At 47.5% G+C, this 16,952-nt stretch overlaps 1 protein-coding gene across 1 annotated transcript; it reads left to right on the top strand.

The window, feature by feature from the left end:
* Positions 1–13,686: 13,686 nt before the first annotated feature.
* On the top strand, positions 13,687–16,598 carry LOC125945088 (uncharacterized). Its single transcript, XM_049666659.1, has 4 exons — positions 13,687–14,064; positions 15,013–15,125; positions 15,439–15,716; positions 15,753–16,598. Exons 1-4 carry the CDS (start codon positions 13,739–13,741, stop codon positions 16,569–16,571), a joined length of 1,536 nt encoding a protein of 511 aa, XP_049522616.1. The 5' UTR covers positions 13,687–13,738; the 3' UTR covers positions 16,572–16,598.
* Positions 16,599–16,952: the final 354 nt, after the last annotated feature.

The raw sequence follows: 16,952 nt of genomic DNA, 5'->3' as shown, positions 1-16,952 counted from the left end.
GAACTGTGTCGCGACCACGATGTCTCAGGTTAATTGTGGGATTGTGTCAAAAGTTCAATTGCGTATTTGAATGGCCAGATGGGGTCTGTGATGCGGTAATTTGAATGAAAGTGCAGGGCTATGAGGCAGGATACACAAGCACACAAAGGGACTAGCTGGAAAACCTTGTATAGGCAGGACGCTGACAGGTAAGCCACATCGGGAGGTTGCATCGAAATATTTATTGATATCATTAAGTCGGTGTCATAGTATGTTATAATAACCGCCTAAACCTCCTCTTCGGTGGAGATGTAAATATAAACATGCTCAATACTGACGTTACTACAAAAAAGATTTAGTTCTTGTTGAGAACGAATGGGTTGTCAAACATTATACACAAACCAACACGTACCGCTCCTCATACGTCAACAATAATGGACATCTTTATCACAAATATTCATGAAATCTTAATAAAGCAACAATTTTTCTTTATGATTAAGGCAACCATTCAATATTATTTTCATTTACCACAAAGCAAATGAAAAAGCACGTTAATTGTCGTACAAGTGATATCTGAATTTTACTAACGCGCTACAAAAACAAAACTGGGCCGGTAAGCTTCATGAAAGAGACCCAAAGGAAGACTACGATTGCTTTGTGGAAACTATTCCTTATATCTACAATAAAAGGTTTCCCACAAAAAGGATAAAACACAAACACCGCACCCACAAGCCACACATTGCGCATGACGTTATAGCTAAATTACATTCTTTCTTAAACAGGCAATTTCTTTGTTTTATTGCAACGAGAGAACCGAATCCCCTATAAGTGTTTAAAACATATCGCAACCATCTATAGGAAAAGCTTCAAAAATCTAGAGCACGTTGTTAGACTAATCCACTTGCTTCAAGTAATGGACGCGCATACATGATGTCGAAAAGATTAGACCATCTGACCAAGCATAAAAACCCTGCTGAGCTTTGCTGTAAAATTGAAAGGTAGAGAGATATCAGGGAAATCGTTAGATAATAATAAACACTTTAGTTTTTCTAGTGTTATAAGAGTGTATCACAATGTACTGGAATGACATCGCTTTCGTGTTGTCAATCCAGAAGTAGAGGGCATTTTCCTTGACCCGATAAATAATAAGGAACCGATGACTGTATTTGAGCAACTAAATAATACTAGTCCGGGAGATATTGGCAGCCTCTAACTGAAACCTATAAAATTTAATTTTGACCTTATTCTGCGGTGCTTAACGCATATTCTTAGTCCATACATTGCTAAGGCAATCTGCTATACTACAATGCAAACTGCTCGTTTTTCTCTTTTTAGAAAAAGCGGCAAAAAATTATTTGCAGGCCCAAATATGTACCTCCAATTTTTTCAGAATTGTTCAAAAAATATTATTCTACTGTTGAGGTAATCTTGAAAACGAACATCATATCTTGACAAATGCTCAATACTGTTTGTGGCAACATCTTTCAACAACAACCACTTGGCTCGAGATTTGACCCACCGTGCAGACGCCGAGGAATCTGAACCCGAGCGCATGCACCCTTTAGTCTCGTACCAAGTCATCGCACAACACTACAAAGTAACGCGCACAACATACGCACCTAGAGAGCAGGAGCGATTCCTCCGAGCTCTACAGCGTAATACATTCCTCCACCCAACCAGGAATCACCTCATGGCCCCTACACAATTCTCTCCGCAATGCCGCTTCTGCAAAGAGCCCGGGTCCCTCAGGCACATAGCAGGGGTTTGCTTACAGGCACCATTGCATCCTCCGAACATTTATCACACCAACGAGCTTTGGGAGAGAGCCTTGGCCAGCTCCGACCTCGAGGATCAGCAACGGCTGATTGCGAGGGCCCAGGACGCGGCCCGAGCTCAAAGCATTCTGGAACGAGGACACCTCTCCAAAGCTTCATTTACCTAATAAAATTTTTATTCTCTCTCAACAAAGTCTGTGCTTTTAAAACAGAAATAATACATCTTAAAGACAGTTCAACACGGTGAAATACTAATGGGTATATTTCTGGATTTCACAAAAGTTCTTGATCTCCTTACTAAGGTAACTTGTCTGGTACGGTTTTCGAGGTTTACTAAAATCATACGTGACCAGCCGGAGACAATCAGCCAGAATTAACGGTTTCATGTCATAACTGAGTTAAATTTTTGGGTTCTTTATGGCAGTACATTAGGTTCATTTCTTCGATATTAACGATATAGTACACAGCTCATCTGAGAAATTTATAATCTAGGCGGATGACACGAGCACGTTCTTTTCCCGTAATACTTTCGATGTCATCGCAGAATCTGCAAATTATGCAGTTGAAAAATTATATGAATGCACTAAAAAATGGTTGTCGTGGTGTAAACGTTGCTAAAAGGAAAGTTGTTTTATTTGGGGGGGGGGGGGGGGACATAAATGCATTCAAAGAACCAACGAAATATACTTCAACTTATCTACATTATAAAGACTTGTCAGTGAATATAATGATAGTAAATGATAATGTCAGTCTCGTCATCAGAAAACCATTTCAACTTATTGGCATCCTTCTCCGCAATCAACAACTTCTCCCCTCTGCTCTCTAACACACCGATCTTATTGTATCGCTTAATATTCCAATCTCGCCTTAACTATAGGCTTTTAGTTTGGGGAGAAACGTCGGAGTAAAATTTAGCAAAATTGCATATCTTCCAAAAAAGAAATTCTTACAATTGTTGCTAAGGTCCATAGGATGCGCCAAACTAAAGAGTTTCTAAAATACAAAGCACCTCCCTCTGTGATGTATAGTGCCTGCTTATGTGTCACCTTCAAACGTGAACCAACCCAAAACACGTTTTTTTTTGTCCCGATAACCTTCCAATCTTTCAAAGCGTACAATCTTTCTGCCTGTCAAACCCGACAAATTGATATCCGAACATTAGAAGCACTATGGTCGGCAGTTAGTCGAAAATAATCTGTCGCAGCTTTTGAACAATCTGTATGCGAATAACATTCTTGAAAATACCATATAAAAAATATTTGATTATCTTATTTTTCGGGACGCCTGACATTATTAGCTAGATGTTCGTAATTGTCTTTCTACTAAAATGTTAGATTGACATATGTGAGTACTGTTATTGCATATTTTGGCGTCGCTCATATGTACTTTTATCATCAATTTTTTTTCCACTGAAAGACTTCATGGGCCTACCTTTTGAATATTTCTCGTAATAATTATGTATATTGATCAAATCATGTTGAGCTTTATATTTGGGGGGTTTCGAGCACTCGCCATAGTTCTGCGACGCCGATCCGTTGCGTTGTGTTTCTAGGAGCTCCATCACCCTCACCTCCCTGTCTGGAAGGAATGCCAGCGGATCACCAAACACTGTCACTCGGCTGTCGTCCCGCTCATGGGAAGGCCAATGGGCTTCCCCAATTGGCCGACTTTTTGTCGGGATTCGGGTCTTGCTTACGTGCGCTCTGGGTGCGCATGCGCAAGACGGGACCTGAGGAGACGACATCCAGGCGTCCGAAGGTGGTACGTGTTCCTCTCTTCCGGCGGCGGCCCCTTTGTCCACCGCCGGCCGATAGTTGCTTCGGCTCGTCGTGGTCCCAGCCTCAGCGGGCGCGCGCACTCTTCCGTCGTCTCGATGTCGTGAGGCAGCGTCCTCCGCTCGTGCACCGTCTGTTCTCTTTCTTTCTCTTTCCATTTTCTCTGCTGTGGGTTGCGCGAGGGCAGGCGCTGTCCGAAGTACAGGTGACCGCTCTATAGACTGGTTTCTTTACTGTAGCGGTGCGCCGTTAGCGGCCGCCGTCATGCTTTTCTATAACCATTAGGTTCAGATTCGGTAGTGTTGTTTGAACTTATGTTGCATCGAAACACAGCCTAATAAATGTCATGTTGTCCTTTCCGGAAAGCTTCGCCTAGGGTCTCCCTCGCTGTGTGCATGGATTCGCCTTCCCATACCTGATAACGGCTGGTCACGCACGCGAGCAGGCCGGAGCAAGCGCGGACGCGGTGCGGTGCCCTGTACGCAAGGCGGCTCGTAGTGCTCGAATCCGTAGTGGTCGTTTGGAGGCGCGCGATTCTGGAGCATGCGCACCGACAGGGATTTTGACAGCGAGCGACACCGACAGAGTGACCACAATTGCTACGGTTAAACTCTGTGGTAATGTTGAGTTTAATTTATATTTTACCTTATAATTTCGGCTGCAATAGTACCTAGGTGTTATAGGTATCCATGGCTTTGTCAAGCTATGGATATATAGCTTTTACCGAGCGCTTCTCGGCTATCAAGCTAATAAGTGACAACGAAATAAAATTGAGTTGAAGTGAATGGAGTCGGTGGTCGGAAAAGTGCACCGGCGTAAGAGTGTTTCCGGTCCGACAGGTAGGTAACGCGGATATCGTATTCCCTTGAGAGAGGTGCTCAACGGCCTAGGCCACCAGGCGGATCTTTCAACGAAGACAGCCAGAAAAGGGCATGGGGGTCCGTGACATTGTCCAAAGTGCGACCATAGAGGTAGTCACAAAACTTGGCGAGAGCTCAAATAATGGCCAAGCATTCGATCCGTCTCTGTCAAGGAATTCTTTGCATCTGCCTTCTTCAGGATACGACTCGCGTACCCGAGGACGTATTCGTCGAAGCTGGCTTTTGCGTTATGCTAGAGCAGCACCAAGGGCTACGGAACTGGCGTTCCTGTCCACCTCTGTAGGGGCACTGGCGTCGCAGTGCCAAAGGACAGGTGAGGAAGTCAGTAAGCAACGTAGTTAGCCCGAAGGCTTCGGAACGCGCGGACGGCCAGGTGGAGATGTGTTGCTTGCGGGACGCAAGTTCGTCAGTGGTGTGATATTGGTTGCAAAATTACGCACGAAACGAGAACAATAAGAACGCAGCCCGATGAGGCTGCGGAGAGCTTTGAGAGAAGTGGACTGCAGAAACTCCGCTACCACGAGAAGCATGGCGGGGTCAATAAGCACACGATGCAACGTGTCCTGAAATTGTTACCTTCCGGGCAGCAAATCGGCACTTTCTAATGTTGAGCTGAAGGCCAGCACAGGTGAGGCAGGTTACAATCTCACGCGAGCGAACGAGGTGTGACGGAAAGTCGTAGCTATTTGTAGCTACAAAGGACGACGTCCATCATGCGCTAAATAGTAGCGGCGCGCTACAACCCGCATGGCATTAAATTCGACAAATTCGTACAAGCCGATAAATACAAGTACGATAAATTCGAACAAGCCGCCGAGCGTGACGAAAGCTGTCTTCTCGCAGTCATCTTGAGCCATCAGCACTTGCCAATAGCCGGAGCGAAGGCCCAAGGATGAGAAGTAGGCTGCACCTTGCCAGTAGCCGAGGGCTTCATCAACCCAAGGCAGTGGATACACATCTTTCTGTGGGATCCAGAGTGGCCGAGAGTCCACACAGAATCAGACTGACCTGTTCTTTTTGCGCACTAACTCCACAGGAGACACCCAAGGCCATGGATCAGGTTGTAGAGGCTGATCGTTGAGCGGCAGCAAAGACAGTTAGCGCGCCAGCTCGTCACGAATAATTCATTTGATATGTACGAGGAACGATAAATCGGCAGCGGGGCTGGAAGCAAGCGTCGGGCACGCGAAGCAGCCGGTAGGACAGCTATGGGCGCAAGGACCTCGAAGCTCGTCGAATTTCCGGCAGAGTGACGACGGCCGCCACTATAGGGTAGGGTTCCAAGCCAGAAGGGCTTCAAGTGCGTCATCCTCGAAAGCTTTCATGATACGCTTCGCTGATTGAAAAATTGACTAGGACAAAATGTCTTCGACATCCTCTATGTAGCGTATACACAAAAGTCTGGGCGGGTTGTTGATGGGGTTGGAGTAAACGCTGTTCAGTCCGAAGGTATGGCACAGCTAGGAAGCATCGACCGGTCTGCAGTCGAGATAAGCGAGAGACGTTTAAAGTACTGCTGGAAAAAAAATCACGAAAGCGATTCATACGACCGGATATCCGTTACAGACTGTGAAGACAGCTAGGTTATTGTGAAGATATTGCGCACGCAAGGGCAGGCAGCCTTGGTGCGAATAACCGACAATGCCGTTTGTACGCAAAACGTGATCTCTTGATATTACACTCAGGAGAGGGAATAAGTTATAATTACAACTCAGAAGAACTCAAACAAAGATACAGACATAGCATGCAACAACGAATAGGCGGAACGCGATAATAGTCAGCGAGCTACGCTACGTATTTCATTGTAACGCCCATTAACGACGCGGCACGTCATAGTGCCACAGTGATTGCGTAACCACCAGTTCACAGGGAGAGTTGAGTTGTCCCAGACACCGGGTTGGTTGCCGAGGACGTGGCAGTGGATGAATCACAGAGCCCCTTGTCGACGCTGTCATCAACGCCTAGCTTGGTTGTCGCAACCAGCATGGTCTACAAACGGGTCGCAGCTACGTTCTCTGGAAGACGTCGGTAGAGCCGGGTGCATGTTCAGCGATCAGTAACGGTCGGCAGGGCCCAGGTAGTGTTGCCTCGAATATTGTCGGCGGTCTTATAGCGAAAGAATCTTCTTTGTAATCAGATTGCAGCCGCGACGCCAATTCATTCTAGAATGTGCATTCCAGAATGTGTGCTAACACCACTGATTACTCTGGAAAGTACGATTACTCATGTATAAATAGGTGACGTGCTTCACCCACAGATCAGATTTTCCCCGATCGATGACTGTTCTCGCCACTGTTTGTGTGTTTTGAGTCTCACTTGTTTTTTTGGGGAGAACTTCGCTCAATAAAAAGATTAATTCGTGACTCATAGTTTTGGCACTGTTTCTCTTCAACGTCACTACAACATGACATCGAGGAAAAAGACAACATGAGCAAGAAAAGGACAGCGTGAGCTAAACTTTCCTTCAAGTCAAATATCGTGGTTTTAACAGGGCCTGGGTTCTATGACAGCATTCTAGCGGCAGGCACTCGATTTCAACTTTTTTTTTCAATTTACTCATTCAAATTAGCTAGTGGTGTGTTACAATTTTCAGCAAGTCGTGCAACGTGTACTTTGACGTCTGGAACAATTCCCCAGGCTGTCATTCTTCAGCCACATTTAGCCGTGGCCTCGTGCTCGTGCTCGTGTCTACCTCGTCTGCGGGAGGTCGTGTGTTCAACACCACGCTGCTACAGATTATCCAAATTCGAACAAGCGTTCTTTCCCCCAACCTCGGCTTTCATTAATGGTCCATTGAAGTTTTGACTTCTCTATCAACATTCTTACATGACACATCCAATAACTTCGTGTGATCACATGAGAATCACATGTTTCATATGTGTTCTCATAGCATTATATGAGATTAGTGGATATGTGGCTATTATGTCATATATTTTTTGCTAGAGAAGACTTATGAAAACATTGTGTTATACAGATTATCTATGAACAGATTTTGTAAGTATACAGAGAGGTCCAATAGTAAAACTGCTAGAGAAACCTCCTGTTCAACGAAACTAAGCAATAGTTAGCAGCCAGTGAATAGGCAGCATATTGAAGTATATAAACAAATTATAACAACAAATTACAGAATAAGCATTAGACACATTAAAAAGATAATCAGTAGACATAATAAATAAGGCATAATACAAGAGCGAACAAGCAGCCGCCGGCTTTCATAAGAAGCCGGCGCCGTGCAAACCCCATCGAACCCGCTGGCCACAACAAAACTCTCAAAAGTAGGTCTGGGCCGCTTGTGTGGATGTGGCCTAGTTTCCCATATGGCGCACTTATTAGGTGAGGACGGCCTCAGATTGGGGAGAAACGTCCCTTTCCAGGCATTCAGATGGCCACTGTACTACAAGCAGCCAGTACTACAAGTGCATGCCCTGTTTACTGGCTTGCCCTAGTCTCGTTTTGCGCTACGGTACTCATAATGACTTAATTTTGCAATTATTTGTGAGACAGCTAGCAGTTGATAAGCAGGATAAAACTTTGCTTAGGGCGAGTTGTTTGCGTGCCGCCGAGCGCCCCTCCTGTTTTCGCGTCCCTTCTTTGTCCGTGGCCTTTTCGCTCTACCCTGTTTATAATTAAAGATGAGCGCGTGCCTCATATGCAGCTGATCGCTGCTGGCACCAGATTTAACGACTGTTCGGGATGATTCAAGTGCAGCGGCGGGACATTCGACAGTCCTTTTTTTTTCCGCTTGAGTTGCAACGCAGCATAACATCCTAATGGCGTTCAATGCAAACATACAGGCCCGTCAAAGCGTTTTTCGCTAATATTGCGATAGCAAATACATGGACACTCCTGGCGCATTTCAGCCCTCGCTATCGCCGTCGCCGTCACCGTGAGGTTCCGTGTGAAATCCAACGGCGATAAAATCTTCGTCGCGCGTCGTATGCTGTATGTTCGAGTGAAAGTGTGCGAGGGTCAGCCGGCGATCGCGGCTCAATCTCGCGCACGCAAAGCAGTGAAGCCGGAAGGAAGCGCACCGTTTTTCGTAGCGCGCAATGCTCCGGAAAGAGGAGAGGGAGGGAGGGGTGCGTGTTTTACTCCAGGCGACGGCGAAAACACAGCGCACGGCGGACTGTGTCCCCGACGCAGATGGCTTACAAGATACAGCGGCCAGCGGAGGCCCGCCGCCCGAAGTTGAATGCGCCTCCTTCCCTCCCTTTCCCCCTCCCAGAGCCTTGCAACCCCGGAGTCCGCGCGAGCCACTGTATCATGAAAGCCATCTGTGTCGGCGACAGAGTGCGCCGTGCGCTGTGTTTTCGTGGTTTACTTCGCGTTGACGCGAGACGCAGCACGAAGCTCGATTCGCTCGCGGCCGCGCATCCTCACTCCTGCGTCTTGACAGCGAGTTTCCGCGGTCATCGAGTGAGATATGTGTTCATGCTTACTTGTGCGCGTGTGAACCATACTTCTTCATTGAGTTAGTGTGCCTATGTTTACAAGTTCATGCGGCCGATAATGCTACTGTCTTTACTTCGTATTATCATCATCATCAGTCTATCTTTAGGTCCACTGCATAACGAGGTCCCTGCGCCCTCAAATTAATTACCCCTGTCTGGCGCTAGCTGACTCGAACTTGCACCTGAAAATTTCCTAACTTCATCATCCCACCTAGTTCTCTGCCACCTTCGACGGCACTTTCTTTCTCTTTTTACCCATTCTGTCCCTAATGGTCCACCGGTTATCCATCCTACGCATAACATATCCTGCCAAGCTTCATTTGTTTCCTCCTAATGTCCATTAGAATATCCACTATCCCCAGTTTGCTCTGTTATCCACACCCCTCTCTTTTTGTCGTTAGGGCTAACATTTTTCGTTCCATCGCTGTTTTGTACGGTCCTTAACTTGTTCTCGAGCTTCTTTGTTAACATCCAAGTTTCGGCCCCATATGTTAGCACCGGTAAAATGCAATGCTAGTACACTTTTTAATGACAGTGGTAAGCTCCCAGTCAGAATCTGGCAATGCGTGCCGTATGCACTCCAACCAAATTTGATTCTTGTGTAAACTTCCTTCTCATCATCAGGTTCCCATGCGAGTAATTGACCTAGATAAACGTACTCCTTTACAGACTCTTGAGGCTGATTTGCGATCCTGAATTCTTGTTCTTCTCCAGGCAATTAACATTATTTTTGTCTTCTGCATGTTAACTTCCAACCCCATTCTTACACTTTCTCGGTTAAGGTCCACAATCATTTGTTGTAGTTCATCCCCATTGTGACTGAACAGGACAATGTCATCTACAAACCGGAGGCTGCTGGGGTATTCGCCGTTGATCCTCACTCCTAAGCATTCCCAGTCTAAGAGCAGTCTAAGAGTGGTCAGCTTACTTCGTATAGCTGACCACTAATTTGCTAAAAGGCCATTGGCGTGACGACGTACTTCGCATTTCTGCAGACAGTGTAACGCCGCCTCCATGAGCCAGTGTCATCGCCGGCGTCACATGCTATGGCTTACGCGAGGGCTAATCGGTGGCTGAAACTATTTTGGAACAGCTACTGAAGCAAGGTGTTTGTGTGGCTCAAAGTGTTATACAGCTTCGTGTAGGTCATTCGCAATTGGTTGTTACCAACTTTAGCTATGCGCACCGACACCTGTTCCGCGGCACTTCGTTAGTGTTTGCAGACGCACTAGCAAACGATAACAACTGTTTCACGTCAGAAGTATAGGAGACAGAATACACGTATCTGGGCCATCTCGACATCAATTCTGAACTGTTCACCGATAGCCAGACAGCACAGCGCATGCTCTTGCTTGAATTCAGGACTTGCTTCGCCAGTGCTTCAAAGGTATGCCAGACTTCCATCACTGAAGCCGCACGCCGATACACCAGCAGCCTTACCACGGGTCGGCAAAAGAACGCGAAGCCATACGTACGCCAGTCCAGGAGATGCTTGACGATGGCGTCATCGAATCTTCCAACAGACAGTGGTCGTCTCCGGTCGTTCTTGTCAAAAAGAAAGACAGAACGCTACGCTTCTGCGTCGACAACCGGAAGCTTAACAACGTGACTAAAAAGAACGTGTACCCGCTGCCCCGTATCGACGACTCGTTAGATAGACTACGGCATGCCCACTATTTTTCTTCTCTCGATTTAAAAAGCGGGTACTGACAAATCGAGGTAGACGAACGAGACCGCGAGAAAAGACCCTTTGTGACTCCAGATGGTCTTTAGGAATTTTGAGCGCTTGCTTTTGGCTTGTTTTCAGCCCCGGCTACTTTCCAGCGGATGATGGAGACTGTCCTTATTGGACCGAAGTGGCACGCCGGTCTTGTGTACCTAGGTGATGTGGTCGTATTCTCTGAAACGTTCGAGCAGCATCTCGAACGTTTCTACATGTGCTACAAGCCATCCGATCGCCAGACCTTACACTTAAGCCCGAAAAGTGTCACTTTGGTTATGCAGAGCTCAAGGGTTCCGACCAGATCTAGACAAGGGCCGGTATTTTGTAGCGATGCATTTCCGGTAATAATGCCTTTTCGCGCTTATCGGGCTTTGTCAGTGGTCAGAGCGACGGTCCGCGCGCGTTATCAACGAGATCAGCCGGCCGTGAGCGGTGGATGATGAAACTAGTATAGAAAAAGTCAAAAGGCATCGCTACAAAATCGCGGCCAAGCTTGCCGCTGTGGCCGCATTACCAGCTCTGTCGATAAGAAGGCCGTCTGGCGCTTCCTGGGTTTGTGCGCCTACTATCGCCGGTTTATTAAATGCATTTCGAAGATAGCGGAACCCCTGACTCGCCTAGCTTTGAAGGGACGACACGCTATTTGTCTGGCATAATGAGCAACAGGCAGCTTTCGCTGAATTACGACAATGCCTGCAGTCAACACCCATTCTTGCACATTTTGACGATGATGCCGATACTGAGGTGCATACCGACGCTAGTAACATTGGCCTTGCCGCAGTGCACGTCCAGCGTCAAGATGGAGTGGAAAGAGCCACTCCACCCAGCCTATGCCAGCCGCTCCCATCGCCACGCCCAGGCGAAAGAGTGCCTCGCGGTCGTGTGGGCCATATCAAGTTTTGCCCCTATCTCTATGGTCCTCCCTTCAAAGCAGTGACGGACCACCATGCCCCTCTATTGGTTCGCAAGCATGCGCGACCCTTCAGGACGACTAGCACGGTGAAGCTTGCGGCTACAGGAATTTGACGACACCATCGTTTTTAAGTCTGGCTGTAAGTATGAAGACGCTGACACACTGTCCCGCGCCCCCATTGATCCTGTCAGTCAAGAAACAAAGGACGATGACTGCTTCCTGGGCGTCATTAGTTTATCGGACTTGAGCAGACGGCAGCGTGACGACGCTGAGATTCGACCAATCATCGATCATTTAGAGGACTGCGGCACTAAAGCCCCTATATTTATAAAAGTAGCGCCATCCACTTCCCTCCTCCTCCGTTCCACTATCGCGCTCGGCGCGACCAGCGCGATCGAGGCGCGATATCGACAGTGGCGCCGCCTGCGTCGGGCCTGGCATGGCAGACGACAGCTAACGCGCTACCAGAGGAAATCCGAGGAAAACTTCGATCGCGCCCTGCGGAGACGTTTTTGAGGCGATTTTGCTTCGTCAGTCAGTAACTGGTCTTAATAATGCCGTTTTGGAAGTAGCAACGCGACGATGCGAGACGGCGCAAATATCAAGTGTGCAGCAAGCGTTTGCGCACGCCGGATGGTAAACAAAAAAAAAATGCCTTTTGCCCTCGCCTTGTCGGTTGCGGCAACTTAAGGCGCAGCAGCATGCCATCACCACGAAGTTCTTGTCCCTAACACGTTTGATCCGTTTGTGCGTACAGCACTTTCGTCGCACAGGCCCGAGAATGGCAGTCGGAGCGCACTGGAAAGAAAAAAAAATATACAAAAGCGCGACGCGAACTTCCACGTGATACGGATTGGCCAATGGGGGAGCGGAGGAGGCTGGGGCGACAGGAGGCGGCTAAGACAGGGCGAGGAGGAAGCGCCGGGGTGAGCGCGGTGGCGGCAAGATCTAAGAATTTCGCTACTTTTATAAATATAGGGGCTTTATGCGGCACAGCCATAGCACGCCATCTGTCCCGCTCGTTGACGTCCTTCAGTCTGCGAGACAACGTGCTGTATAAGAAGAATGCCCGTTCTACCAGCCGTGCTTACCTCCTGGTGGTTCCAAGGGACATGCGAGACGACTTCCTCTTCGCTTGCCATGACGAACCGACATCTGGCCATATACGCTTTTCAATAGTAAGCGAACTGTACTAATGGCCCGGACTTTCGGCAAGTGTCAAACAGTACGTTAAAGGCTGTCGTGAATGCCAGCGCCGCAAGACACAAACCGTTAAGCCGGCTGGCATACTCCAGCCAATTGAAGCACCTCACACGCCTTTCGACCAAGTCGACATGGACGTTCTCGGACCGCTCGCTCTGTCTGCCAACGACAACAAATGGGTGATTATTTAACAGGCTATGCTGAGACGCAGGCGATCCCACGTGCCACGGCCTCAGAGGTAGCGCAATTCTTCATACGCCACCTCGTCTTGCATCACGGTGCTCCCTCCACTGTAATAACAGACAGAGGGAGAGCATTGACAGCGCAGCTTAGGGACGAAGTTCTTGAATTAATTAAGCAACACCAGACATCGTATCATCCGCAGTCCAACGGACTTACCCAGCAACTAAAAAAAATATGGGGTTTAACGTGCCAAAATCACGATCTGATTATGGGGCACGTCGTAGTGGGGGAATCCGGAAATTTAGACCACCTGGGGTTCTTTAACGTGCACCTAAAGCTAAGTACACGGGTGTTATCGCATTTCGCCCCCATCGAAATGCGGCCGCCGCGGCCGGGATTCGATCCCGCGACCTTGTGCTCAGCAGCCCAACACCATAGCCACTGAGCAACCACGGCGGGTACCGAGCAACAGAATAAGAGGGTCACATACATGCTCGCAATGTACATCGACGTCCAACTCAAAACAGAGCATCGGATCTTGCCTTACGTGACTTTCGCGTATAACACCACCGTGCAAGAGACGACGCGCTTGACGCCCTTTCGACTTCTCTACGGTCGCGAAGTCCAGACGATGCTGAACGCTATGCTGCCGTGTCAAGACGCTGACCTATTGACAACTGGCGCTGAGAAATTGACGGTTTGCAAAATAGTGAGCGCCGCCTATCGTACAACAAACAAAGCTTCAGCGCTCTGCGTGCGAGAGTACGTGGTTAGAAAGAGACTTTCGCTTGTGGGCTTGCGGCCATGTGGCAGCTACGTTCTGTGCGGTTTTTCATCGATTGCCTGTGTTAGAAAATGATTGAAGACGGCATCGTTCCGTACCCGTTTGCGGACACTGCATGGACATCTGACTTGTCGAAGTGTAGCATACAAACTGACTGTGTCTGGCAGTACTTGCAGTCGAAAACTTCGACCGTGCGTCAGGCCCATCGAGGCTGGGCACTGAAAGAAGAAGAGTACGTGAAAAACATCCGCTTGAATTTGGACACTACCGATCCCAACATGGGTGTGGTACGAGCTACGTGTTCTCCCTCAATGAAGAGTGGAGTTTACGTAGTTTCTGCGTGGTTTGAGAAAACAACGGGCAACGTCGTTGGAGCGCACTGCCAATGTGTCGCCGGGTGAGCACACACTTTTGCTTCTATATCGGTTTATGCGCAAGACAGCGGGACAGTACAGACGCTAGCCGCACCTAAGCTTTCAGGGACGATAACCCCCGGTCGTGTAACAGAACCCAAAGCGAGCACTGCCTTCCCGAAAGCTTTGGTGCAGCTTGCGTCCCCAAATCTTAAGCTCTGTTTAAAAGTGATTCGTTCATGCGCGTGCCGTGCTTTTTTTGTCGCTATTTGTGTTCTTCTGCTGCGACAAGCGAACTGTCGAAACAGCAGTAGCCGGCATGAGTACGTGAGGTCAGTTGCCGCGCGAGTGGCTGATTTCGAGAATCATGTTCAGCTTTTCGGACGTGCACGTATTTGCGTGCGGGCGGGCGGCTTACCAAGTGTTCGATATATTTCAGAATATTGATAGTTCTGCACGGAGAGCAAATATGCAAACGAGGATGCTAGGGCGAGCCAGTTGGGTTTGTCTGGCAGGGGGAAGAGCACGAAAAGACAAAACTAGCGACACCACTGCGTTGTCGCACGCTCTATCTCTGTTCGTCTATATTGAGTGTATCACTTTTCCGGCAAATACTGTTACATTTAAGGGCATCCCGAAGCTTGCAGATCGAAATAACTTCGCGGCTCTGGCAAAGGGCAGTTTACAAGCAGCAAGTAGCGCGTTGAGAATATTCTCCAAGAGCAGCGAGGTAGCGCAACTTCAGTGTTTCCATGGTATCTATCTCCGCATGGCAGGTATCATGAGCCCCCTTGACAAACATCTTGTGCATGCCACCATTGCACCTATTTGTAGAGGGCTTCCGAATGCAAGCACTCCAATTATTCAATGCGACACGAAATAGCCACACCGGCTTGGTGCTTGTGATTATAGTATTTATGCTTTCCATCTGACATCATATATTTGCCTATATCGTTTATTATCATATATATTCATCAATGTTTGGCTTGCAGCTTGAGTGAAACCTGCCAGCATGTTGCTGCGGCGTTGCTAGCAGTTGCAGAGAAAGCAGCTGACAAGACGACTTGCACCGACATTCCATGCAGATGGATTGTACCTCCAGAAGGTACGTGCAATGTATTGTATTATTCTAAACAAACATAGTCTTTTGTAGTTGGAACTCTCTTCTTCATTGAGTGTGTTTTTAATCCATGAGTGTTTCAAATCACCTATGCTCTCCAGCCTTAAAAAAACAATTTATTTCACCAGGCACTACAAGGCAAACAGTTGTGTTTCTATAATGCACCATGCTGACAGTTGAACTCACTGAAATCACTAGGCACCTTTCTGCAGGGACACCACGCACAATACTGAGCACATATAACGCAAATCAGTACATAGAGTTACATTGATAATGTGCTGTTTCTATTTCATTCCAGCCAAGAAACCAGCTCCAAGATTGCCCCTCAAAGAAATTGCATTCCAGCGACACTTGGTCAACCAACCAGCTCGCCAAAAACTAAAAAGGGATTACGACCCCTCCAGTAAGTTGGTGCCATGTGGCGACGTGGCTGCTCTGAAAAAGAAGCTGTGCACTTCTTCCCCAACGCTGCAGCTATTGCGTTATCTTGGCACTGCAGAACACAAGCCTCCCAAGAGAGTAGTTGACACAATAAAACTTAAGATAGCAGATAGCGACAATTTGTGTGACAAACATGTACAGTGCATAATAAGTGATCATCTATAATCACAGTCTGCTTTAGATGATGCTCAGCGTGAACATATCCGCCTTCAAACTGTAGGCCAGGCAGACAACAAACAGTGGCATGCTGCACGCACTGGCCGTCTAACTGCATCCATGTTCAAAAGGTATTGCCGTTGTGTAAAGCCTGAAGGCTTATTGAAGACTGTGCTTTATCCTAATGGTAAAGCAATGTCTGAGGCCATAGTTTATGGACGGAACCATGAAAAGGATGCTGTTGATTCCTATGTGCAGTTCCAGCAGTTGAGAGGCACAAATGTGCAAATCCAAGAAACTGGACTGCACATTCATCAACAGTATCCTTTTCTGGCAGCCTCACCCGACAGAATTGTTCTTTTAGATGGAGAGGAAGGCCTCTTGGAGGTTAAGTGTCCCTTCTCGAAGAAGGGTCTTGCAGTTGAGGAAGCATGCATAGACAAGAGGTTTTGCTGTTTTCTTGAAGAAGATAATGAAGTGGTACTTAAAAAAGATCACCCCTATTACTTTCAAGTGCAAGGGCAAATGGCCATCACTGGCCACGCATGGTGCGATTTTGTCATTTGGATAGAAAATGATGAAGCTGGTGAACCAGACTTCATTCATGTACAGAGGATATATTTTAAGCGTGACTTTTGGGAAAATGAAATGCTGCCAGCCCTTCTGCATTTTGCAAAATGGGCACTTGTACCCGAGCTGATAACACAGCGCGTGAAACGACTCGGCAGGTTATATTTAAATGGGCAGTATGTTTCATACAAAAAACTGCAGCAAGGCTTCTATGTTTGCAAGCCTGGACATGGCCTTGCAGTAACATTACAGAGGCTGAAATGAATGAAGCCGTGGTAGCCGGATGTGTGATAGTCAAGCTTAATTTATTTAACTATTTTATTGCCATAGCCAAATCGTGCATATATACATGAGAGGGCATGTGCAAAAATTGAAAAAGGAGACTGAAAGAAGGGCCACCCTAACAGGAAGTCATTTGTGCTAAGTACATAGTCACGTGAAAAAAATGTACATAACTATCAGTTTTTTCAGAAACATGACTTCACTAAATGTCAGTGCGACAGAACAGGATGTAATGCATGAACTGCCCCGTTTTCTGATGAAAACAGCTTCTATGATTTTCCGCGTGAGCTGCAAGCTGTGTCTCGCCAAAACTTCCACACGTTCTAAGAGGGGCTTGCAGCTGTGGAAGTGGGGGACGCCTTA

This window comes from Dermacentor silvarum, chromosome 4 (assembly GCF_013339745.2).
Source record: "Dermacentor silvarum isolate Dsil-2018 chromosome 4, BIME_Dsil_1.4, whole genome shotgun sequence".
NCBI lineage: Eukaryota > Metazoa > Arthropoda > Arachnida > Ixodida > Ixodidae > Dermacentor > Dermacentor silvarum.
The sequence above is the reverse complement of the archived record's forward strand: the minus strand, read 5'-3'. Positions and strand labels throughout refer to the sequence as shown.